At 36.9% G+C, this 26441-nt stretch overlaps 1 protein-coding gene across 1 annotated transcript in view; it reads right to left on the bottom strand.

The window, feature by feature from the left end:
- Window positions 1-9564: 9564 nt before the first annotated feature.
- Window positions 9565-26441, bottom strand: part of CAPZA2 (capping actin protein of muscle Z-line subunit alpha 2) — a 35259-nt gene continuing 18382 nt past the window's right edge. The window contains exons 5-10 of the mRNA XM_067315066.1: window positions 26012-26218; window positions 24255-24334; window positions 20738-20816; window positions 17160-17231; window positions 14208-14270; window positions 9565-13181 (exon numbers count right to left, since the gene is read on the bottom strand). Of these exons, the coding sequence (XP_067171167.1) occupies window positions 13041-13181; window positions 14208-14270; window positions 17160-17231; window positions 20738-20816; window positions 24255-24334; window positions 26012-26218 (642 nt within the window). The 3' untranslated portion in view covers window positions 9565-13040. The remainder of the gene's footprint in view (window positions 13182-14207; window positions 14271-17159; window positions 17232-20737; window positions 20817-24254; window positions 24335-26011; window positions 26219-26441) is intronic.

Here is a 26441-nt window from a genome sequence, read left to right as displayed (position 1 = left end):
TCACATTCTGCTTAAAACAAATCACCTCTCTTTCAATTTCGTTGGAAAAGGGGGCCAAGTATTAATACAGTCATCAAACACATATCTTACATGTCAAAAAAGAAGCAAACTCTTCAGCAGCATTATAAAGAAACCCGATTTTATTAAGTGTCACCTAGCTCAAGGCACTAACTACCTCGCTCAGTCAGGACATAACAATACAACTGAAGTAATCATTACACAAAAATTGTTTGAAAAAGTCTTTTATCTTTCTGCTAAGTTTTTCCACTAAATTCTCACTAAGGTGTTTTCTCACGCAGCTCCCCAAATATCCCAATTGCTACCTCAAAGTAGCCTATAAATGCAAACACTACTAATTTATTTGCCATAATCAAGTTCAGAGTTCTTAGTTTCTCATATGACTGTTGATGACTTTGCTAAATTAAATCGGGAAGTAGAAGCAATGACAGTTGCTAAATATTAGGTACAGTGAAGTTGTCAGCTTTACTCTTGAACTTGAGTCCTGGCAATTAAGAAATAATAGATGCTACTGCTATAAAACGAAAGTGTAGTTTCAAAATTCTATCTATCTGCTCTTATGGTTCAGGATCTAAGATAGTGGGTTTTTTAGTTCTTTAAAAGAATACAGTTCACCTTAAAATATCTTCTGCCTGAACAATTCAGAGATCAATAACTTTTCCTAGGCCTTTAATATACTATCCCCTTAGAGCCCTAGCTATAAGATTGCATAAGCACTCTTGGCAATGGAGAGACTACCGGGTATATTTGTTGAGAATGTTTGCAAAGTGCATAAGCAATATACGCATTGGCTTCAAACATCCACGAATGCTGGGAAGTGTCTGCATGGTTCAGAAGGGGCAGACCTTAAACTGATTTCTGGTTAGCAATTAAATCCTGACAAGCAGTTTCACGCCTGAGACCTTTAAACCTAGATACATATTAAACAATATTATACATATATGTAGATACATACACACATGCATATCTAGCATACATATTAAACATATGTATATAGTTTACATATTAAACATCTGCAGATATATATTCAACAATATCAGGGATGAACTGGAGATGGCAGTCTAAACTGAAATCAATAATGGTTATAAAATGCATGCTAATTTGACTGAAAGCACTTGAGGAAAGTTCATGGGATACCATACCCAGCACTTTTGAGACATCCGAAAGTCTGAATAAAAGAAAATATATCTCAGATTAAACACACATGAAAATCTGTTCTCAACCAAAGCACATAGTTCACAAAAATCGAATTAGATCCGACTCAGTTAAAACTAAGATGTCAATGTAAATACAGTGCAAAGAAAGGAATTATCAAATAGTTAAGTGCAACTCAGAACAATGTTTCAATATTTTCAGGCAGTGTTAAAAATAAACCTTAATCAGAAAAAAACAAACACCCCCCCAACCCCCCCCCCACCAGTTTTCCTTTCCTTCTTTTAGGCCTAGCAAATTACTTTTTTTCCCTAAAATCAGATGGGAATTCCACCTTGAATATGAGCATAATTAGAAGTCAGTGCAGAGCATAATTCTCCCTCCCCAAAATATGCACATTTGCTAATGCATGTTGAAATGTTTTTGAAAAACATCACTGAAATATCCACCAGTAGCACTTACATATTTTTTTATATAATAGGTTGACAGACATATTCATTGAAGTATTTTATGAAGATTCTTTATAAAAATCAGGTGGTGTACAAAGCCACATCAGTATCTGTACAAGGTTGTACGTGCTTAGGATTCATAAAGAAATAATAAAAGCTGCAAGGTTGGCTGCTGGTCAAAAAAGAGCTCTTGGCAAGTCAGGATTTGGCATCTGCCTGCACACATGTTCTGTACGTCACAGGAGGCAAATGAGGTTGTGGGAGAAAAAGGGAGGCAGAGACAGATGGCTAAAAGACTGGAGGGGAGCCGGCACTGCTTTCTCCCTCCCCCATTCAGGTTGAGGAAAAGGACAATAGATCTGCTTCCCACATCCCTGCCTTGGACTGAAGCCAAATAGTAAATCTGCTTTTCTTTTCTGAGAAAAATTTGGAGGTACAGGAGGTGGAAAAGACATTGACTTTTCTGGTCTTTCAATATCTTGCCTTTTTTTCCTGAAGAAATAAGATCTTGAGAGTGGTTTTGAGTTTGCTGAGCATTGTTACTATATTTAATAAGCAAACCTTTTTAATAGAGAAAAAATTCTCAACTCCTCTGAAATTCATAATTAGTGTATACAGAACATAGTTTACTTTCCCCTCTCATTTGTCAACACTGTCTTCACCAACTATATATGGGTAGAAACACAGGAATTCACTGACATTTATGTTTTACTTAGTCTCCAGAAATTCAGACTAAGGAAATAGAAAAGTCGCAGGGCTGGGTCATGTACAGATAATTATTGCTGCTTGAAGCTGGCAAGTATTATGAAGGATAAGAATAGCTTTGACTCTAGGCAGACAAAAACATAGCAAGAAGCGCATCTTCTGTAATCTTAGCAGGTAACATTCAAATGGCACACTCAATTTCATTATATTACAACTACATTTGGCTCCTGAGCCAAATATCTTATTAAACCTTTGCAAAATTAAATAGCAGAATATCCTCTGGCCTTGTCTGATGCAACTCCTTCCTACATGGCCTGCTTGTCTCAGCTCTTCACATCCACGCAATATGTCTTTGCTGAGAAAAATCTCTCCCTGCAGGCCATGGTATTCCAGTCTTCTTTCCCTTTCCACAGATAAAAAGTCTCCATTAGCTTTTGTCTTTAAATTTGAGCTTCAGAACATTGTCTTACTTACAGGTCAGCTTCACCTTACCCTGCCTTATTCCCTCCCTTGCTCTCCAGGCTCTTTTGTCCGGACTGTCATATTGCTGCTGCTTCACGTCTCCTTTCCATGCAGCCACCATTCTTTGTGTTCCAAAATCTTTTTCAAGCTCCTTTTCATTCAATCCATCCTGCCTCCTCTTTTAATAATGAGGAAACCACCATCCCAGATTACATTTACCTAACTATATTTAGGTTATAATACTGTGGAAAAAAGAGGAACATGTTTTGTGATGTGTAATGAGTAAATTTACCCAATAATCTCTGCCTAAATAGAAAGCTCTAAAAAATAGGAGATCTAAAAAATAGTCTATTACAGAGAGTTTGGGAAAACTACTACTAGCCATTTCTTGAGTAAAAGTGGTGTGGCTGTGAAAGTGATATTTCAAGGAGTAAAACCGGAGTACTTAAGCTAATCCACTTTCTAAATGCTAATGAAGCAGGAGAATAACCACAAGGGCAACGTGTCCCACTTCTGCGGTGGCTGCGGAGATGTAGTCCTGTCTATAAAGTGTTCTTTGGTCTGTTAGAAAGAACCGATAGATCCTGCAAACTGCCTACGCCCCTGCATGGGCAAGAGATGGATCTAGGAAGAAGAGAGTTAAAGCTTACCGCTGTTACAAGCATCTTGGTTACCCAAGATTCTACAGCAAAGCTCAGGATTAATTGCTGGTGCCAACCTCATGCTTTGCATTAAAGTTGGACGCTCACATTTGTTACCTGAAGCATGTTTTTCAAGAAGAGAAATTTCTCTCATTAATTTAACCATATGCCTTCCTTTTGCTCTTAAAATTAATCTGAATAATTCATATCTCTTTTCTCCTACATTATTATAATAGGTTCCAGGCTCTTTAGCCAAACTCATACCTACATAGCTGAATTCTCCTCCATAGATACACTTTTAAGTAACATTTTTGTATTTCATCTCCTTTCTGTTTCTGAAGAATCCAAAACAGTACCCAGCAATGCAAGACTCTCACCTGCTTTGTACAGAAAAAGATTCTCTTCTTCCTCCTAACTGCTAGTGTTGGTACAGCCCAAAGTAAAGTGGCTTTCTCTATCACAAACTATTGCTAGCTTATATCCCACTTACTGTCTCTTATCACGCAGCTCTGAATTTACTGCACAGGCAAGCATGATTTGCACAGCCTTAGCTGACATTGTTATATACATGGCAGTAAGGGGGATGTTTTCAGTCCCAGGAAATGTAGGAGATTTCTCACACCTCCCCACTAACTTGCCCAGAACAAGGTGGGTTTTTTTGTACTGAACAATACCAGATGATATTTGCAGTCTCACTATTCAATAAGTATCCCCAGTTCCAATTTACTACCTATTATTTAAAACCTACTATATATACAGCATTAATAATTTCCTGATGGGTTCTTCCATGATGCTTATCGCTACACTAAGTACTTCACAGATCTCAATAGACTTTTTTCAAAACCTCCTTTGCAAACAGTAAGCTGTGATGTAAAAACAATAACACTAAATATAGCCACTAATAAGGGATCTTTTACATTGCTTAACACTTACTACATGATATTTACTAAATTGCAGTCTAACCTCCGTTTGGAATAGCAAGCATTTCTGCAAATCACACTCTGGGTTTCTCACAACATATCCCTCCCCCCCAAAATGAGGGACATTAGCAGACCCATAAAAAGGAAGATTGAAAGAAACATTAAATGGAGACAAAATACTAAATCCCAACAGCTGCTGCTGTATGGGAAAAGGGTGGTCCCCCCACAGCTATAGGGTGAGCAGAAGGCTGCAGCATTCTTCTGGTGGAAGAGGCACCAAGGTCAGGGCAGCAGGCCCAGGTGCTGTGCCAAAATGCTTTGCAATGGCTCTCAACACACAGATGAAGCATTTGGACACCTTCAGTAGTGCTTATACCGGGGTTTTATATGAATACAGAACTATGAGAGTAGAGCCTAGGTATTGTTGGCTGCTTCCTCTCTCTCCGACTCATTCTCCTTCCTCAGCTTATACAACTTTTAGTAAGGACAGTTCACACTTCCTTCCCACAGCCACTGGCAAGATGTCTGACAGAAGTGACTGGCCCAACACCAGGTGTGCTCTGCATGCAGGTGAGAGACAAGTTAGTTGTCTGAGTGGCTTTTAATTCCTTCCCTTCTCAATGTGCTCTGCCCTTTCTGTGCATTTTCCTTAAAAAATAAATTCTCTATTTTTCTTTGTGCTTCTGCTATTCAGACATTTTTAGAAAGGAAGAGAAGACAACCTTGCTTGCTTGCATGTTCTTGCTTAGCTGCCCCCACCTCTTTTAGGATGGATTTTTGTATATTCTCCCTTGGTGCTGCTCTCCTTCCCACTCCCCCCAAATTGCTGTTAGGCCTTTTTCCTCCTGAGCTATAGACTGTTTCCAAAGTCTTCATCTTATCTATTTTGCACTCTTATCTTCTGTGTTGAGGAGATTTTAAGTCATCAACTAGTGAATCCCTTTCCGACAAGCTAGTCCAGGTCTACCCTGGCTAGTTGGTCTTAACAGCATTTTTTTTTTCCCCTGCTAGTCCAATAGGGATTCTTCTGTCCCATCTCAATTCCAAAGAAATACACATATTTTACATGTATGATGATTCCCCATTTACATTTAACTCCAGCATTGGCTTACTTTACTTCCTGTTCACTCACAGTCAATGCAGCTGGAGAAGCTAATTCACCTTCATCCTGCTGACTGAATTGGTTGCTCTGAGTGGCAGCAGGGAGAAAGAAGATGAAAAAACTAGTGGGAGAGCAGTTAGCTTCCCCTGTACGCTGCTATCCTTTCCCCCCAGCATTTCCCAGCCTTAGCTGTAAGCACAGATAATCATATAGAAGGTCTTTTTTTTCCAACAATTTAATCAATAGAGTATAAACGAATCACCTGAAGAATCCAGTTACCTGGCAAACTCTGTCCTGGCCTTGCAGCAAAGCTCTTGCACAGGAGCAGCACTTCAATTCTTTGTGAACATCTGCCATTTACTTTTCTTAGCTGAGTATCTCACATGTCTAGTCTTCTGCAGTTGAGCTTGCTCCTGACATCTGTGACAGTTAAAGGGCTGTTTTCATACTCAGCACAAGCCTACAGGAACTTTAAAAAGGCTCTTGAATGACACAGGCTCCACTGATACCCTGCTAGAAGTTCTGGCTAGCTTGGCTGGAGCAAAGATACTACCTTTCCCTCCACGCAGAACTGATAGGCCATATGGTAAATGCATGCATGGATGTTATGCCAGCTACAATCTAGTCTTCACCAGTACATGGTAGGAGTGGTGAGATGAGCTTCAGTGCTTCTGAGAACAGAAGTTATCCTCATTGGTCCCTACAATAGGGTGCTTTGTCAACACACTAGTGGTGAGTGACAATTAGTGGTATGACTGATCACTTACTGCTTTTCTTTTCCTACACGTAGAAGAAAGGCAGGAAAAAGCATATTATGTACTTCCCATCAGTGAACGTGAGAGCTGCAAGACACAAGAGGCATTTCCCCTCTTCAGTTTTGATGGACATCAGTGCCTACAGAGTACTGCTAGATAAGCTGCCTGCCATCAGCAAGAATATTCCAGGTAACAAGGACCTAGCTGATCACCCTGGGTAAACTCACAGCAGCCATCAACTCTTCATACCACAACACCCTTATTTCTGAACTCATTGGCTGGTCCACATCAGTAGGATACAGAATGGTCTCATTTTCATATACTCCCAGTGCCTGCTTTGTCACTACACAAGGGTAACATAAGGCACACATATCCAGTATTTTTTTTTTTAGCATGTGTTATAATGTTAAAATTATAACAAAAGTCTTCTCATTGCTGCTAAAGATAACACTAGAAGATACTACAGCATTCAAGGCCAGTTTCTAGCACAAGGAACTCAAACTACTATGTTAGTATCACAGTAGCTTGCAACATCATCTGGACGAACTAGCAAGAGCAAAGACTAAAACAAACAACCCCCCTTCCCATCCTAAAAGCAGGATGTTGGGAAATGACTGAAGTGTTGGATTTCACTTTGAAACAAGAGTTGATGGAATCAGTCTTTAGCCTAAAAGCTACAGAGTCTGAAGGCAGTCTTCAAATACATAAAAATTGTTGCAAAGAAAATGGGAACAACTTATTTTGTATGCTCATAGTTAAAGGAAAAAGGCCTTAATATGCAGCAAGGAAGATTTAACTTTTCCTCATATCTAGCTAATAATAAAGATACTGAAGTCCTAAAGGAGCTTGCTTGGACAGGAGAAAAAAATCTCAGTCACTGGCTGGCTTTTTGCAGGACAGATACTTGTCTGCTCTATCAAGACCGGTTGAGATGCAGCTAATCCTGTCACACTATGGAAGAAAAAACTAAAAAAAAAAAAAAAAGCTTTTGCTTTCCATTCAAGGATTTTGAGATTATTAATCAGACTATTCAGTGTTCTTCCAATCAAATATCTGAATTTGGGAGTCTTTATTCCCAGCTGCTTTTTGGCCAACTATACTTCAGCTACCTCAAGCTCATATTTTGCAATTCTTTCACCGTATTGTAAAAGTTTCCCAATGTTATGTCATCTGAAAGTTGATTTAACAATGCAGCATCTTGTAAGAGGAAAGAAGGAAGCAGAATTTTCTCCTCGCTAGTTAGTTTAAAACTGGTAATGGCTCTTGGAAGCTCAGATTTCTACTTCAGTTTCTTATGCCAATATTAATCTGAAGTGTCACAGCAAAACTAAAAAATGTTTTAAAAAGTCTGCTTATCTTTTGAATACTTATTTTGTAGTTAGCTTACTTCTTTTCCAAGCCTTATTCCCCAGTTCCCAAGTTATATGAAAATGAATGCACATAGACCAACAGACAGAAAAAGCAGGTGCCAGGGCAATGCACAAGTACACATAGGTACTTGGGGCAGTATCTTCAGAAATTTTGATTGGGTTAAGACAGACTGTGCAAAAATGGGAAGAACACCTTGAGCAATACTTGCCCTTGCCATTTGCAAGGCACAGGTCCAAGAACAGGAGGCGTACCCAGGAAGGTTGCTGTACAGACAGACAGCAGAGGGCTTAGCTCCCAGCTGCTGCGAGCCAGAGACATCCCATTTCAAGTGCTCTGCCAGGCTCCATCAGAAGAGCTGCACTTTTCAAACATAACCTTGTTTTTAAGTGAATTGATCCATTTCCTCAGGGCTGCAGTGTCAGACTCACTTTCCAGGCTGCAACAGGAGACTTTGTTAAGTGGAAACACTTGGCACCTTTCCTTCTTTAGGAAAACAGTAATAGATCACGTTCTTGTACCTTTTACTATCTGGCTACTCATTTTGTATTATCTTATAACTAGATACATTGCTGTACCTGGGAAAAGGCAGATTTGGGACATCATACTAAGGACTGTATTTGGGCCCCTAGCTGCATGACTGGCCCTTCTGGCACCTCAATAGCACAGGAAGTATTTGAATAGATCTAGAATTAGGCACCTTCTTTTAGGCAGCTGGCTTCTGCAATACAACACACAGTGCTGCGGCAATACATGCCACAGTACAGTACCTCAGAAAGAGCACATGGAGCAGGGAGTCTGCTCAAGGAGGTAACCCCCCCCCCCCTAAAATTCATTACATCCTAAGAAGATGAAATTTAGATACTTTTCCTCCACTTGAAAGCTCGTAGCTGTGATTTTTTTGTTAGGTGCATAAACACTTTATTTGTAAAGGAAGAGATAGACTAGTCTCCTTTTAGCCAATTATATAAGAGCATTTATTCCTGAGAGACAGAGTGCCTCTACCTAATGGGACTTTAACTCTCTTCAGGAAAGCAGCCTCAGTTTCAGATGTACCACGTGAGGTAACTTTTGCCTTAGCAGGCTGTCGCCTACTAAACTGTAACTGACAATCCCTTTGAGGAAACTTTCACTTGCAAAGAGAGGTTGTGAACACGTTCCTCTGACCCCTCCCTTCCCCCCAGAACACTGCTTCTCTTGCTGTTCATATTGCTGTGCCAAAGCCATAGCTCAGCCTTTACATTATCATACTTAAATATTTTTGAAGAGTAACTCAAACTTTGAGTTACATACTGAGAAACTACTTATTAAAGAGTATTCTAAGTTCTTTCACCGATTACTGCAGTAACTGTACTCTGCATACACTTGGCATTAAAAAAATATTAAGCACATTTCAATACAAAACTTAAATAAGTATTTACTAAAAGTCACAATTATGTCCTCCCACCCCAAGCACCAAACAAACTTAAGTACTACTTCTGCAAGAACATTTTACAACCCCATAAGCTGGAAGTTGTCTAAAGTGTTTCTTTGTTAAGTTATTCCAAACTAGAGCTATTCGGGCAAGAGTCCTGCATGCTCCTCTGTACCTAAGAGGAATAAAAACCCTTAACTGATCTGCACCTGCACATTTCTTGTTGATTTGGAAGGAAAGATGGAAAACAAAATCTTGTTTACAGAATATATCCTTTAAGGCAAATACTATTGCTTTTATCCTCTTGTACATGCAACAAAATGTGCTGAGCAATTCCAATTACAAGAAAGACAATGACAGTAGCTGAGGAAAATATTACTAATAGGAAAATCTACCTATTTTTTTTTTTTTAAACAGGAGGAAAAAAGCAGATGGCTCTCACTGTTCCCTTCCCTTAGCCATGGGAATAAATTGCGACATGTGTGCACGTTTTAATTGGAAGCGAATTTCTTCTTTCCACAGAAAAGTTCAGATGGATTATAGAGTTGACACTGTCACACAAAAATTGACACTTCATGTTTATGAACAAAGTCTAAGTTTAATCTAAACCTATTTTACAGTTGCACCAGAAGAAGAACAATTTCAGTCTTTTCAGTAAATGAATGTGGCAGAAGCTATGTCTGTATCAGCAAGTAATTCAATACAACAGGAGTGAATCCATAGAACAAAGCAGTTGATGTTCAACCTCTACACCTACACTATATGCAGTCCTGAAATTTGTTGAAGGCTAGATTTAGTCCAGTCTTCCAGCCATCCTCAACACATATGTGATTTTCAAGCTGTCTGAAGGCCTAATCATTGCTATGGACCCATGTTGCCATTAAGAGTTGGAGCACATCTGGTGCACACCTAGAGCAGTTTCCAGTTTCCAGTTCTCCAAAAGGAAATGAACTCAAGTGCACCAAAAACTGCTCAGTGAGCCAAACCAATATATGGTAAGTGGGGATGAGAGAAGGATTTACTCCAAAACTGAACAAACTACAACACTGGTATAGATCTAACTGGAGTCCTCCCCTAAAGAGAAGACATCTATCATGATGTTTAATCTGATACAACGGATTCAGCCCTGGGCTGAATAACCACTTCGTAATTACTAATGAACTGTGTTTCAATGTTCCTGACTGCATCAGCAGGAAGCATTGCTTACAGTGTGTAGAGTGCAAGAAGCAGTCAGGTAAACAAAATTACAATATTAGAACTTATTCTACCTCCAGTATGAATTTTAAGAATGACATACAAAAAGGAGCTGCTCAGGAGAACTTGAGAGCAGAAGCATAACTCCTGTTCCTGATGTTCAGAGATTATTTACTTGCATATTAAAAATTACCTAGTAAAAAAGGGGCACTGAGATGCAAAAGATGCAATACATTTCATACACGCAAGCATTTTACAAGTCCATATTACAAGTCATAATGTCTAATACATCAACATTCCACAATACAAAGTTTGTCTTTATATTTTAAAATAGAATATAATAAATATTAATTCACATTAAGACACTTGCCACAGCAAAATTTCTCAGAGAAAGTGCTTTACCTACACAAAATACCCTAAAGCCTACTAAACAAGCTCTGAAGTTCTCCACCTTAGAGGGGGTAGGGGTAGAAATAAAAGTAGTACAAGTGACATCCAGAAAATTTGAGAAATTGAGAACTCCAAGTTTACCATGTGCCTCAACTGATAAACTCAGGTCAACTTCATCTGGAAAGTCATTACCCCCAAGTTTGATATAATATGCTGTTTAGAAGAAGTAACAGAATACTTGATTTACTTGTAAGTTGCATTATTGAAGCTGTAACTTAATAAATCTGATGTTCAAGGTGTAGAATTGGCTCACAGACTAAATTAACACAACAGGAAAAACCATTAGCAATACAAATTATTTATGTCACCCTACCGACAGAATTGAGCCTGCAGGATGCTATTCTTTGAAGATAAGGAGTTAGACTATCCAGGGACTGAATGAACAGAGAGGGAAACACAACAATAGAGCTCTTCATGGTAAAAAATACCTCTTTATTAGGAATATATTTAAAATTAGCTTTTTGTTTCAGGTAAGAAAAATAGCATTCTGACTTTTAGCCAGTGCTGATTCCGGTCATAGGCAATATTCTAACAACTAGAATAGTTATTTGCACCATTGTTGCCCATCAACAATTCTCATAACTGTCTAATTCGCCATCTCCTATTCTTGTTCTTGTTCTTAAATATGTTGAAGAAAACACTTACAAAGTTGGTATTTAGATTTTAATGAAGATAGACAGACTGACTAGACAGTGACTCAGGATCTGTTATTAGCTTATATACAGCTTTTAGAAGCTTTCTTTTAAATGACAAAAATAACATGGTACAATAGCTGATATAGGAAGACAATTAAGAGGGCAACTCTCCAGGAAGAATGTGGCAGAACAAAGCCCACTCTTCTACTATACAGTTTAGTACTGTAAGTAGCAGCAATTTAAAGAACTTCAGTTAATTCTATACTCCTTTATACAAAGCACTGAAGAACAGAATATAGGGGTATTGCTATTAAAATTTAAACAGTATACTACTTTCTGTGTACATTTTTTACTCAGTCAAGTCTAGATTCTTTCTCTTGCTGTGCTGTAATTACAATTAAAGGTGATTAATTGGCTCATGCTGTAAACAAAGATATGCAAACCCTGTGTGTGAGCTTCACTATTTTAGCAGTCTGCATAAATACCTACCTTCTCAATACAAAAAAGCTCTTTAATTTACCATCATGAGCATATCATTAGGTAGCATCTTTTAAAGTATGTTTTCATTCAATTAAAAATGATATCTATGAAGGATTTTATCTGTGCTCTTAAAAACCCGAAGTCCATTTTCAATACCAGATATATCAGACAGGGAAAGTATTCTCCAGACAAATTTGTTATTTTTGATCTTGTAGTTTCTTCCATTTCCTGTAGCCAATATGAAGCTATAAGCTACAAATTTTAAGTAGACTTCCATATGTAGATGTTTCTTAAATGTAGATGGAAATAGTGGATGATGATACTACAATCTCCAAATACACTGAGAATACGCAATTATAGCCAACAGGCCAAAAGTTTGTGGCTGCTTTAAGCAGCATTTCAAAAATATATATAAACACCACAAAATAGGCTTTATCAGGAAGCAATTTGATACTCAAATAAATAGAAAATTTGCATTTTAATGTCACATTGAATTTTAGTACATTTCAGTCCTAGAAAAAAAATAAATTGACAGACAAGGTAAGAGTACAAGATTATATATATTACAATATGCCTTGTTATAATACATTTGTGGCTTTATGATAAAAAAACTCAAGGGCAGATGGAGTCTGAACTCATTTAAGTAATTGTCAGGAAAAAAGCATTAAATGCATTTCTGAAATAAGTACTTTTATTTAATTTCAAAATCTTAAAACAGCATTAGACCTTGGCCTTTAAAAAAAAAAGTTTAGTTAACACGGAGCTAGCTAAATAAGTATTCTGAAAGGTTTAAACAATATAGAAAATGCTTTCCCCAATTTTACATACAATGAAAGGATAGATGATTTCAACAGCACCTATGGCTAACTCCAAGTTGAGCTTGACCTAGCAATGCACACTAATGATCTCTTGAAGGAATCCAGCAAATTTTGGAAGTTGTCCATTTCACATGAAAGCAAGAGAAAGGGTTATTGTATGCAAAAATATTTTTCAAACTGTTCTTAATTTGCAATTGAAAACTAAAGGCATGGTCTCTTCATTATAAAAAAATAAAGATACAACAGAAACTCTAAAGGAAGGTATTCAGCTATACTGAAGTTGCAACCCTCTGAAGAGAAAGAAAAAGGAAAAAAAGGTCATTAGCTAAGCTTTGTGCTCTAACCAAACTACTTACAGTGATTTTCAATGGCAAAAGCCCATGCTGACTGGGTGATTCGACAGTTCCAAATACTTTTTGTAATAATTTTTATTTGTATACAAGGACACTAAAATGATCCAGTCATGCAACGTTCATTTTAAGCATTCTGCATCTCTTTTCCAATCTTATAGCTAAGGATCTTGTTCCAGTCAATCTTGGTGCGGGTAACCGGCAATTGTCGACGTAAGGCCTTGAAAGTAGTGTCCGACATAGTCTGATAATTCTCACTGATAGCAGTCTGTTAAACACAAGTAAAATCACACAAAACAAAAAAAGACACATGAAGAGCAGAACTAGCATGTCATATAAAAAGTTAAGTGATTTTGAGTGGTTTGATACCTCTTAAACAGGTTTATTAAAAATATGCTAAATTAACATCATCATTTATGAAGATAAGCTATTAGATCTAGGTTGAAACTGTGTGAAGAAAGTTACAGTAAGACAGATGCAATAAATCTGGCTCTAAACGAGGTGTTTCAGCAAATGATGGTGTTAATCAGCAACATGGATACGTGCTGGTCAGCAGAGTTAGCTCATACATTAATTCCAGACACAAAAGTCTTCCACTGTTTTTTTTCTGTGGGGATGATAGTCAGTCCAAAACATAGCATAAACATAAATATAATGCATATGATGTTTACTTAGTAAATTTTTGTTAAAGAACGTTTTTTTTAAACTGACAGAACAAAGTATTCCCTGTCTGAAACTTACCATATGTTAATGGCCTAGGCGAGCATAAAGCTAAAGCCGCTTCTACAGAGCATATCTAGAACAGTTATACTTTTCTAATTTTCAAATGAATAATTGAAATGGATAATGCTTACAGTCATATTTAACAAAACTGTTTTACAGTATCCTCTGAACAGAATTTATGTAAAAATTCCACTTAAGGAATGCAATAAAACTTAGAGATCAGAAACACTGATCACACTAAGCACTGCAGAGATGCACTTTCTGCTCTCAAAAAATGTAAGTAGGTGTGTGCAATCACCAGAAGGTTTGGAGAAGGAGGATACAGTTAACAGCAACATGTAATCTATCTACATTTGTAAAGAACTACATTATCTTAATATAAATTTCAGAAACATAAGCTGAAGCTGCTAGTTTGAGTGAAAAGTTCTGTGTTTTTTTTTTTCCCCCCAACAAAAAGCCAGATTTCCTACTTCAATAAATCAAGCTAACTAATTACAGAATACTAGCTTTGGTTAAGTATATAGTATTCTTTTACATATGAGTAAGGGTAAAATACTTGTTTCCAACCTACCTGATACTCATTTTCTGCAGCCTCTACAATTTTTATAAATTCCTTTGCTGTCTGGGCTTCATTCTAGAAAAAGAAAGCATTTGAATTAGGCCTGATGTACAGCATGATTATATAAAGACCAACTGACTTATGTTTTCTTCCCCTATAACTACAAAAGATGTCAGTTAGACTACATGAGAACAAATGGCCATTTAAGGGCTAAAACGAGTTGAAGCAAACATACTTCCAAAATACACATGCCACATACTTCGGTGTTACACCTGAATTACACGTCAGTGTTGCGCTGGTTCAGAGTACAAACTAAAATTACGGAGGAAGCAAATCTACAAAGCAGTATTGGTTTATTTACATGAAGCAAGCTAATAGATTTATTCATGGTGGCAAATGATTTTGTATATGTATATATCTATCTCAAAACAGTCTAATGGCAAAAAGCATAAAGATTACCATGGAACTCTTTAATTAGCTTCATTAAAAATACTCTGGTTGGTTTGGTTAAAAGACATATGAACAGAACAGTGTTTGGCAATATCACACCACACATGCAAATCTCTAAAAACATGCAAAGTACAGATGCTAACATTATCAATGTCGAATCTTCACTACAAATTCAGGAAAACTTCAAGCACATCAGTTAACCAAAGAGTATGCAGCATACAAACAAAAAGACACAAAAAAAAATTTGCTCAGCTGAAAAGGTTTTGCATCAGGCAACTCAGTTGAGGCAGCAAACCTCAACTTTATATACCTGGTCTTCTAAAAATATCTACAAGTATGTCTTGCAAAAACAAGGGTGTAATACACCCCAGGTTCAAAATTGGATCATGATTGATAAACAAGGTCTTGGCTTGAGGCCTCATCCTTAAGTTTGCAAGTGCGTGGGGTTTTTTGTTGTTGTTGGTTTTTTTTAAACCCCAAAGACCCACTCAGTCAATCTGCAGACAAGTTAGCTTGAAAGGGGTGTCAAGAAAAAAAGTGAGGTGTCATTTATTTCAAAACTTTCATGTGTTTGTCTCCAATGTGTTGGAGACATTTGTAAAAGCGTGCTTCTCCAGAATCTGCTGCAAGTTTGGACTGTTCTGGTCCCACATGGTCCCTTGTGACTACAAGATTATTTTTTTGAGCTTAATCACCACAAATGATGAAATGCTAGTGCAAATGCAGGAAAGGAGACTGGATTAAATGACTGGGGGAAGACTATGGAAGACTTTAACTTAAATTCATTTAAAGTTTGTTAAACTGCACCTAGCAGCTGTGAGAGTGCTCCCGGACAGCAGGAGAAGGTGCAGACCAAGTGGAAGTAGGTTTCAGAATGAAAGGGTTTGACCTTTCAGAAAACTGAGGCAATGATTTCAGATGCTCTGCTAATGAAAGCAGGAACTCCAGGGTAAGAGTTCCCATTTGGTTTAAGAGAGAAATCATGGATAAGAAAATAATCTTCACCACAAGTACTCATAGCTATATCAACAAGAGAACCCTTCAGTTGTTTTTGTCAGTTATGTGCCCACTGCTGACAGAAAACTGCCACACACAAAAAAGATGAGTTTGGGGGGCTCCTTTTAATCTACCATTCCTTCTGTGTGATATAAGAGCCTGTACTGCCTTTGCCTTCTATGAAGCTTAAGTCCAAGGCTAAAAATTGGTAACCAGTAACCTACTTGCTTTTGTTCCATCAGGAGATAGATAGAAACTTAAGTAAAAGATGTTTTTCTACTCATTGTTCTTCTGCCACCTGACTAAATTGCAGAACAGGATTAAGTTACTTCCAATACAAAATGAAGCAAAAGCTACTTAAAGGAGAACTTCTTCCCACTTAATTTCCCCTGAAGCAACTATTAGTTGAATGAAAGACTAAACAGATCCCTCTGCTTAGGGGTCAGAAGTAATTTTATGTCTACAGCTCCAGAAGTGTTATCACTCGGCACCACATTCCCCCATTCCTTATGCTGCTACTGCAGCTGAAAAACCAACAAGCCTTGCTTTATATTAATGAACAATGTTCTTTATTGATGAACTGGGCTTTTGAGCAAAATTGGTCATTACTAGTCATGATCATGAAAATACTTCTACAATTTGCTTTTTAAATTTCCCTCTGACAGTTTAGCCTCACTGGCTTAAATTTTATTAAAGTAATATTTCAAATAGGAAATATTACTGTTTATAAATACAATCTCCAGTAAGCAAAAGGAATATTACTTCAAAAGTAATAATTAGCTGGTCATGTTGCAACATTATCTACTCTTAAAGGATGCATCTGTTACTATTTCCAAACAAATTTTGTTTCTACTATCTACTCCTCATACCTATAATATCCCTTTTGGAAAGAAACTGGAAAAAAAAAATTAAGCCTTAAATCCAAAGTGTGTTATGCTTCTCAAGCTGAAGCATCTCTGAAAGGGCTCTTTGTATTGATAAAGGCAAGAGGCTGACAGCACCAGCTACAGATAGAGAGGAAAGGAAGGGAGAATACTCGCTATTGATTCTCAACTGGCAGCATTTGTTTACTATTTTTAGCATACTGGCCTTCTCCCAGAGGAGTGGTAAGGCTATCTCCTAGAAACTGTACTACTTAAATGGGTTATTATAACTCAAATTATCTTCATATTCAAAATTTAATTCTATAAGTCACTTTGTGGACTAAAGTATAATACAACAGAAGTGCAGAAAGCAAGCTAATTAAAACTTTACAATGAAAGTTAATTTAGCTTATACAAGCCACATGCAAGCCTACATTAAATTTTCAAGTGCTTTAGACATCTGACTTTTCCCTCCAGTAACTACAAGCTAGGTAAGAACAGTAAATACTATTTATAAAATATATATAAATTAAAACATTCATTTCCATTCATGAAGAGCAAACTTGCCCCAAAATTTAAGTTTTAAGCTTTGCTTCTCTTTCAAAATTAAAAAGTCATTTCAATATACACATTATGGTCTCTAAAGTTCACTTACAGACACTGTTAGAGAATCCTGTATGTCTTTATGGCTCACTAGCTGAACATTACCATCTTCATAATAGTGAACCTATACAAAATTAGACAAACAGAAAACACATTTAGAGAATTGAAAAATAGTATTTAAATGTAATATTTAAATATTTTTGAAGGGGGATAGTGAAGAAGCTACTGTGGATACATTTCCATACTGATGTGCCTTAAGTAGTATCTCAAACAAAGAAGTTCAGTTTGTGATTAACATATAGTAGTAGATGTGCTACTTCTTATGCGGCATAACTAAAAATTCTTGAGATAGAAAAGATAAATTTAACAAGAGAATAGCTTTGAAAAGGCCTCTGGATGCTGTGAAGTTTGTTTTCTGCCTCACCCAAACTGTCTGCTAGGGAAAGTACAACATTAGGCTTCCATTTCCAGATCTGCCTGTTTTCATATTTCCTTCTATTAGAAATGGCACATATCAAAAGCCAGTATTTGTGCAGAAGAGCTCCTTTGTCTAGATAAAATTTGCCAAGGTTAGATATAAAAGCAGAACAAAATTCAGAAACTCTTGAAATGTTATGCATACTGCACAGCTTCCTCACATATTTTGCAGGAGGAGGAGACTGGTAAAACTCCACCCAAGCTAGTTTTAGTACTTTTAAAGTCAGTTGGGAAGGAATGAATGATTTGAAAACATTGACAGTTTCTAATGTAAGTATTGGAGTAATGACGTCCCCCTTCCCCGAAAGCATATAACAAGAGTTATACATAAGCATTCACAATAACTGATACAGAAGAGTCACACAACTTATTGACATTTAAGCGATGTCTTTAAATGAGGGTTTAATATGTTCAAGATAAAAGAATGTTTTACACTTTTGATAAAGTCAAACACTGGTGTGTTGACTTTGTCAAAAGAGTACACACCAGTCTACATGTCTTACCCTACTGAGCAAAATAACATTTTAATTTGGTCAATAGTATGCAATACTATAATTTCATACACATTGTTATTAGGAAAAATGCAAGAAACCCTCAGTTTTATGCACAACACAATAGAGAAAACACGGCACACTGAATAAGACAGCTGTAGCTAACAGAAAGAAAAACTTTCTATATCTGGCTTCATAGTTTTGCTACTGCTAAATACTTGTTTTTCAAAAGGCATCATTCTAACCATAAAACTGGCTTCTTTTTAAGTCATCAAACACTACTGGGTGAAACTTCTGCCAGCCCTTTTTAAACCAATTCCTCGGAGGTAAGAAGTGCTTACTCAGTACAAAATTTTGAGACCTCCCAAGGAAACAGTAGGACTCAATGAAGTGTAATATCCCTCAAAATCCATCAGAATCCACTGCAGAGAGTCCAAACCTGCCTTGTGCTCTAAAGCCAATATCAGCACAAATATCTCATCTGTATCACTGAGTCACATTGTTAGTGAACATACTCAGACCTTAAAGTTTAACAGGGATGAAAAGTCAAATCTAATTCCAGGATGCGTTATTCCTTATAAGAAAATATGATGAGTAACTGTTCTGTACACGTTCCTCACACTGACATCCTTCTGTAATGCTAGGTCTAGCTTCAGAAGACTACAAAAAGGATGATGTTTATGAACAGAACCTCTTGAGAAAGGCTAACTAAGGCGGGATGAAAATAAAATTATCCAACAGATGAAATTTCTAGCCAGTACACCTATTTGTTTTCCATGCACAGTTTGAGCATGTCAAGCATCACGGGGATTTAACTCTTAGTAGAAGACTCTACTGTTGCACAGTTTTTCTTTATGTATAATGCAAGACAAATTAAACTCTGGAAGAGATCAAGCCAGTTGAGAATCTCCTATACTACAGTTTATGAACAGATTATGAAAAAAACCAAGAGATTGTGGAAACGTCCTCAGGAGTACTGAAGAGAGCAGGTGATACTGGAATTTTCCTCAATAAAATATTCAGAAAAGGTCTTATTAGAAACAGGGCAATGGCTTTACTGTTATCAAAAAGAATCTCCATGTAGCAGCCCTTAAAAAGCATCATTTTTGGAAAAGTCGATTCTGCCTTCTCTTGGAACTACAGAGAAGGCAAGTTAATGATATGAAAGTACTCTGAAATTTTGCTAACATGGTGGTGAGTTCTTATTCCAGATGATTTTGCTCTTTAAAAAAATTAAATCATATCATTTTTGAGGGGAGGCAGGGGGAGGAGAAGAGAGAAACATTTCTATATACATTGCAGAAGCAGCACACAATTTCTAAAAGTATCAAGCTGAGTTCAGTATTTCTTGGCCACACAAGGACTTCAGATACCAGATAAAACCAAAGTCAAACTTTTCATCACTCCCCCAAACACAGACTTTTTAATGAATGCAGATGATGTCCTACTTAACTTTGTGAGATAGTAATAAGGGACAAAAATTAGGTGGTGCCCAAACTGAGATGCAGATTAAAATCTGACCAAATCCCATATTCAGTCTACTTTCTAGGCTACTGGGCTAAGGTCTCCCGGAATGAGGTAGACATCTGCTGCCTTGTTCTGAAAATTTCCTAATTAAAAGTGCATGCTGTGGAGAAAGTGCCTATATCACTGCAAGCTGGATTTAGATGACAGTTTACTTAGATTCTCTGAGAGTCTGTTGAGAAGCCTGAAAGTTGCTCAGTATGCTACTAAAACCATCTTGATCTGACAACATAATAGGGGCTGTTCATATTTTGAATATCATTCCAGTGGCTACATAATTTGCCCCAGAATGGGAAATCAGATTCAGGCCCCCAGCTTGTGTTGATCTGAACACTGTTACCACATCCCAGAAGAACATACTAAGTCTCAGGCTATGGCTTGAAGAACAGTCCACCATATCTTCCTTTTGAAATTGAGTCACTGAGCAGTAAGTAAAACACCTGGGGCCACAAAAAGAGCAGGAAAAAGGACTTGACTCTGTGCCTGGTAGGTAACACACTCTTCTGAAAGAATACAATGCTGAAAGCCAGACTGATCCCAAGACTGTTTTAATAAACTCATGCAAAGACGTGTACACATTCCAGGGAACTGATCCATGAAGTCTAGTCCTGCAGGTTTTCCTTGGTCTCAAGATTTTTGCATTCCTGCTTGGACAGTATCTCCTTTCTGAATGCCCTAAAGCTGATAGGAAGGGCAAGTTCTGAATGAAAGAGATTTGGGTTCAAAAATTTCTGACGATGGAATAACTGAAACCAAAGGTTCCCACCTTTCTAAACAGTGGGATGGATAGCATGCAAAAGACTGTCACTATCACTTAAAAAGAAAAAAGCAATAGCCCTACCTCAGACAACCCCTACCTTCAAGAGAAGTTCGTGCAACTGGGAATCCCACCTCCTATTGGCTCACTGTACAGGAAACTGAAAGAGGGCCTAGCCAAGCCAATCCATTACGTTAAACACTTATTTTGAAAGGATTAGGTCCGTACATAATTAAGTGGCTAAACACACTGAATGGGCATCTCTACTTTGTTTTTTTGGGACCTCAAATTCTCTTAAAATATTTAAACACACTGGCCTGAGACTCCCTTGATAATACCTGGAGACCTTACTGATCAGGATAAAGTTTGGGATAAGTATACCTGAATTTTCAAAATGCCAGCCACTTGAGTGGTTGAAGGGGTGATTGTAAACTTCCATTCTGACCTCCAGCGGCCGTTCCTTTAAAAAGAAAATCAGATGAAAACAAAGCAGAGAAAAACATTTTGAATAAAGTATTCAATTTTGAGGATTTGTTTTCACCCTATCGGTTCAGAGAAAAACCCATACAACTGAAATAGACAAAGGAAAACAGAGAATGAAATATCCAATACAGCCACACATGCACAGAATCTTTCAAACCATAATAAACATTCAGCCCCACAGCCAGTTGAGAAGAGAACAGTTTTCTGGAATATTTATCCTTCCTTTTGGATGAGGACCAAGGAAATTTATAAATAAGGACCTTTTAACAATAGAACTTAACTTCTAAAAATATCCAAGGACTCCAATGTTCTTTTCCTTCTTTAATTAGGCATATATAGTCAATATTTTGTTTCTAGGACCTGGATGTCTTGCTGAGTCAGTCAAAGTTGCACTTAAATAAAAAACATCAGGCTGCAAAAACTTATGAAAAAAGCATTAAAATAGCAAGACTTTCTGCAGTACAGAACTGTTAATAGGGCTTTCAGCTCTTCAGGCATTTCTGTTCCAGAATGGCAACTGCTTCCTTCCAATAGAAACAAATTCAATATTCTTGCCAAATTGCTTAAAGGGACTTTCAAACATCTGGAACGCAGTATGGGGAGACTGTAGTTTCACCCGATTTCTTTCTTGCAAACTAGACATTTTTGATTTAGTTAGGTTAGTGGGTTAGGTGGTTAAATTAGAGCTATATTAAGAAGGCACTGTGGCTGTGTCTCAATTTCTTCTTTATTTGCATTTAAAGGAAAGAAAGTTTTGACATACTATAAGGTCCAGATCTACTGGAATGCTAGGAGTAGATTTAAGTGCAACCAACATGGGGAGAGACAGGGACTAACATTATCAGATACTAATGGATCTGCTTTGACATTTTATATAAATATATATACACATACACATATACACACACAAATATATACGTGCTCAAGTTCACTAGGATCCTCCTATATGAAATGCTCCAAGTTAAACAGAATACATCATTACTTTATTTACCACTGCTGAGTTTTTCTTGGGCATGTAATGATTTTTCATCATCCAACAAACCTGCTCTCATGGTAGCTTGCCAGCCTTCCGAGTGCCCAGAAAGCTAGGACAACTTGAGAACACGGGCTGTGAATTGGGCTGGCACAGCGCTGAATAATTAAGGAGCCTGGTCAATTTTGAATCCATTTCCTCCAGCCCCAAATCCGATATGCATTTATAAATGCATATCTTGCTAAGAATGAGAATTAGAGTTCTGACTAGCACCTTGTAAAACTCTGAGAAACATGGTCAATATTTACTCATAGATGACTGACCATAACTTTTTTTAAAGAGTACTCTCAAGAACTTCAGATTTTCATCTATTAAAGTTTGTTGCATATCTCTTCCTCCTCTTTAATATAAGAACTAAAATACATTCATGAACTGTGCAAATTCAATTAGAAGCATATGGAATAGTTTACAGGCTAAGCATTTCACTGATACAGACGTGGTGGAACAAGTATCTATAGGTAATATTGACCTTCCGCATCAGAAACCAAAGAGTTTTTTGCACTTCCATTTGTAACACATGGGATTACTAAAGATAGTATCAAGTTGATGCAGCATACCAAATAAAACAAAAATAAAACCTAAAATATTTCTTTAGATAACTTCATGTATTAGCTCTCTTCAAGAGAGACATCCTCAAACGTGACAGTGTTGGAATTGGGTTATCTTAACTCTGGCCAGTTTCCCAAAAGGAACTATCCAAAGTTCACTCTAGATCATGGAAAACATCTTTCAACCAAGTGTAGAAGATCAAGTTTGTAAAAGTTCGGTTCATTAGAGTGGCTTATTTCTACCTAGCACAAAATTTTAATTTACTGTAGGACTTTGAATAAATTATAATCTTTAGGCCATTTTCTTTCTCTAAAACATGCAAACTAGAACAAGTTGTTTTCACTGTCCTTCACAGTGGAACTTTGCCAAGCATAAACCACTGCATTAGGGAACACAGGAACACGTACTGGTGCCAGTGTGATAAACTGGAAGAACCATATAGGGAATTCTCTTCATAGTGCCTGCAATTTCATTTGGAAGTACCTTAGGCCCTGGTCCCACTTAGACATAAGCTTTAAAATATATGTTCTAGCCATTGGGCTTTGGAAGTCATAATTAGGATGTTTCTCTCTTCTGACTGGACACCTTTATAAGATGCTTCACAGACGGATTAAAAAAACAACCAACCCCCCCCCACAAAACCAATTCACTTCTCTTTTTACCCCCACCAAGTGTTTCTTACTGGACAGAAACAGATTTTTAATTGACCATTTTGAACTTTCTTCGGTATTTTGCTTAAGTGATTGATATACTCCTTTCCTTTAGGTTGAAGCTAATGAATCTTCTCTTTTTGAAAGCTCCTGTGGATGTTATATTTTCAGCAAGAAAAAAGGATTTGAAAGTTAACAATAGTTATTCCCTGCGACTTGTTCTCTCAGACACTTCATGGTATACAAGTATTTCAGGAAAACAGTTGACTTCCCCCCCCCCCAAAAAAAAAAAAAAAGAGAGAGAGAGGAGGGGGAGAAGGGGAAACAAAACTAGCTACTAGCTAGCAAGAGCTCTCCTCATGAGCATTTAGAAGATGTGTTTACTCCGCTTTTTCCTTCCTCTTTTCCAGTTCCTCACTTTCCCGTTCCACTCCTTTCACATTGAAGCACTTATATGAAAACACTTTAACTTACTCAAATTATAGCAGTAGAGAAGTGAGCAAAGAAATCACTTTTGCACCCTAAAAAGAGCCAAGGCCAAAGGGATTAAAAGGCAACTAGAAAAAACAAACAAACAAACTATGAATATTGAGAATACCAAGATGAAATTCTGTAGCAGACTTCATATCTGCACTGGTTATCCGAATTAATCCAGAATATTCTCAAAACTACACAAGAGAATGTTTCCTTGACCAGCTCAAAAAATAAGCATGGCAACCACCTCCAAATTTCTTCTCATCTATGCTGATTCACTGCTCTGGCCACAAAGACGCAGTCATTTCTACAGATACAGACATCTGCACATACAACATCACAAAACAGTACAGCTAAAGATTACAAAATATACATTTTTTTTTTCTTGTCATGGTACATAAAACCAGCATAAAGCTTCAAGAATAATACTGACTGGCTGGAGCAATATTCAATGAAGAGCTGCAAGAAAGATTCATTGAAAAATATAGTTGGAAAATTTTGTGGAAGTGTCCCTAAGGTCTACAGAACAGAATTTGTGCAATCTGTTGTTTTGCTTCCTGCAAAGGAAGAGCTTCTACATGTTTTTGGAGGAAAATATTGAAAGTCACATGCAAGATGTGCACTTTCTCCTCTGAACCAAGAATTATGAGTGTAATGGCAATAATATAGTTACTCAGTTTGCTGTACTTGCATCAGCATAGAAACTTACCAAAAATTTTTTGCTTGGAACTGATGGCTCTCTATGCATGCAATAATGGTCTGCTGTCCATCAATTGTTTTACCATATACCTTAGTTAAAAATGAAAAAAGAGAGCAGATTATAAGTTTCAGTATGTCTTGCTCAAACTGCTTAGAGATATCTAGTCCTATTATAGTTCCAATATGTAATAAAAAACAAAATTTAATTTTATAACCATTATGATTCTTACATAACAATCAATATACTAAACAGAAAAGTGTACATTACAAAGCAGAAAAATTCAAGATTTGAAAGTCTGAAACACCACAGTCTTGGTCAAATTATATTAATAATCTGGGTTTTTTGGTACTGTGAACTCACATTTTTCTGCAACTAGGAAATTTAAGCATATAGCAATGACTACTATGACAATATTTATTACCAGATGGGTTTCAAATACTAGCTATTCTGCATCTAACTGGTGATATATACCTTTATAGGCTAGTGGAAAGATGATAAAAAGGTGGTTTTGGTCCTTTGTTCTGCTTTACCCTCCAAAACCAAGTAACACTAAAAATGAACTCAACTGACTGTGCAAACTGTTTTCCTTTACAGAAGCTCTGGCACACATCTGACTGCACAGGACTCCAATTCAGCTTGTTAACTCAGAAGATAAACATTCACTTCTTTATTAGCTTAGTTTTCTGTCAGGTTAATGCAAAGAACAGGACAGCTATCATTAGATCAGTTTGCTGAACTTTAAGTAGTCATAGGGCTCCTAAAAGCACATGAAGTGCTATTTTGGTCCACAGTCAGAGGTTTTATTTTAAGCTTCCATCAGAACCCACTGATCCTGGTGGTGAGAATAAGATGCTTTTCTCTCTACTACATTTTCTATATATTGAACAGTTTGCTTTACTGACAGTTTTGTCGGTAAAGCAAACCGAGACAGGCATTTGTATCTTCAGAATTTCTAAAGTAACCAGACATAGGGCCAGAGTTGATGGGATCAATCTTCAGTAGTCTACAGAAGGTCTTAATGCTTAGGTCTTCACTGTGACTGGACTAAAACATAATAACCTGTAGAAACCACCTACTGGTAATAGCTAAAATATTAAACTTCTAAAGCTTTCTCTCATTTCCCTGTATGAGCTCTTGACTTGACTAATTCATTAGAGCTGAAATTGTCTCTATCTTCCTGATTTAGTACAAGTTATAATTATGTTTTAAATTTATATCTGTAAAAACTACATCCATAGGAAATTCTTGTTGCAAAATTGCTTACATTTTATGACTCAATGATACAGCACCACATGGGAGAATGTAAAATCAAGTGGAATTATTATTTTAATCTGCTTGGTATTAGGAATTAAGTTGTAGATGTTCATGACAGTCAAAGTAAGATCAGACAAATTAGATTTTAAAATGGCAGGTTCCTCAAGTCAAGAACTAGTCTTCACCAGTGATATTTAAAATACCCTCAGCAGTAATACTGGCATTGCTCCTGAAAACAAATCTGATGAATAAGACTAAAAAGTACATCAACAAGATAAGGAACTTTGCTATTATAAGACAACAGAGATTTGAAAATACTACAGTCTTGCAGTATGCTTGGAAAGAACATAACTGTTCTGGTAGTCACAGAAGAGCAAATTTTAACTTCCCCTGAAAGAACAGAAAAGCACAATAAAGGGTGATAATACTAGTGAGAGTCATATTTGGGAATATTTTTCTCTTTTAGTCTATTCTATGCTAATAATACAGTGGTTGTATATTTTAGTACTTACTGTGTAGACACCATTTGGATAGTGTTCTTTAACATATGCTTTCATTGCTGTCTCAACTGAATTTCTCCAGGACTCTATGGCATTTTCAACTTCATGCGGCCTAGGATCAGTAGCCTCCTTTCTTAAGTGATCAAATTTAAAGGAAATCTTGTTCTTGGGATCCAAAAATTTTCCATTTCCCAAATCACCATGTTCTGTTATCAAAACCTGTATTACAAAATTTTAGTTAACAATACTTAGCATTGAATAATGAAGAAAAATTACCCTGCCAAATATAATTATATTGTACATTTGACTGAAGTTACTCATATCCAATCAAAGACTCACATTTTAAACAAAGTCTGCACATAGAAACAGAGGAGGAGGCTGACATGTCACAGAAAAATCCTGAATCCTACACTCTTGCTGTGAAAAACATTTTATATATAAA

The sequence above is a fragment of the Apteryx mantelli genome, chromosome 1, assembly GCF_036417845.1.
Source record: "Apteryx mantelli isolate bAptMan1 chromosome 1, bAptMan1.hap1, whole genome shotgun sequence".
NCBI lineage: Eukaryota > Metazoa > Chordata > Aves > Apterygiformes > Apterygidae > Apteryx > Apteryx mantelli.
This window is presented reverse-complemented; position numbering and strand designations above follow the sequence as displayed.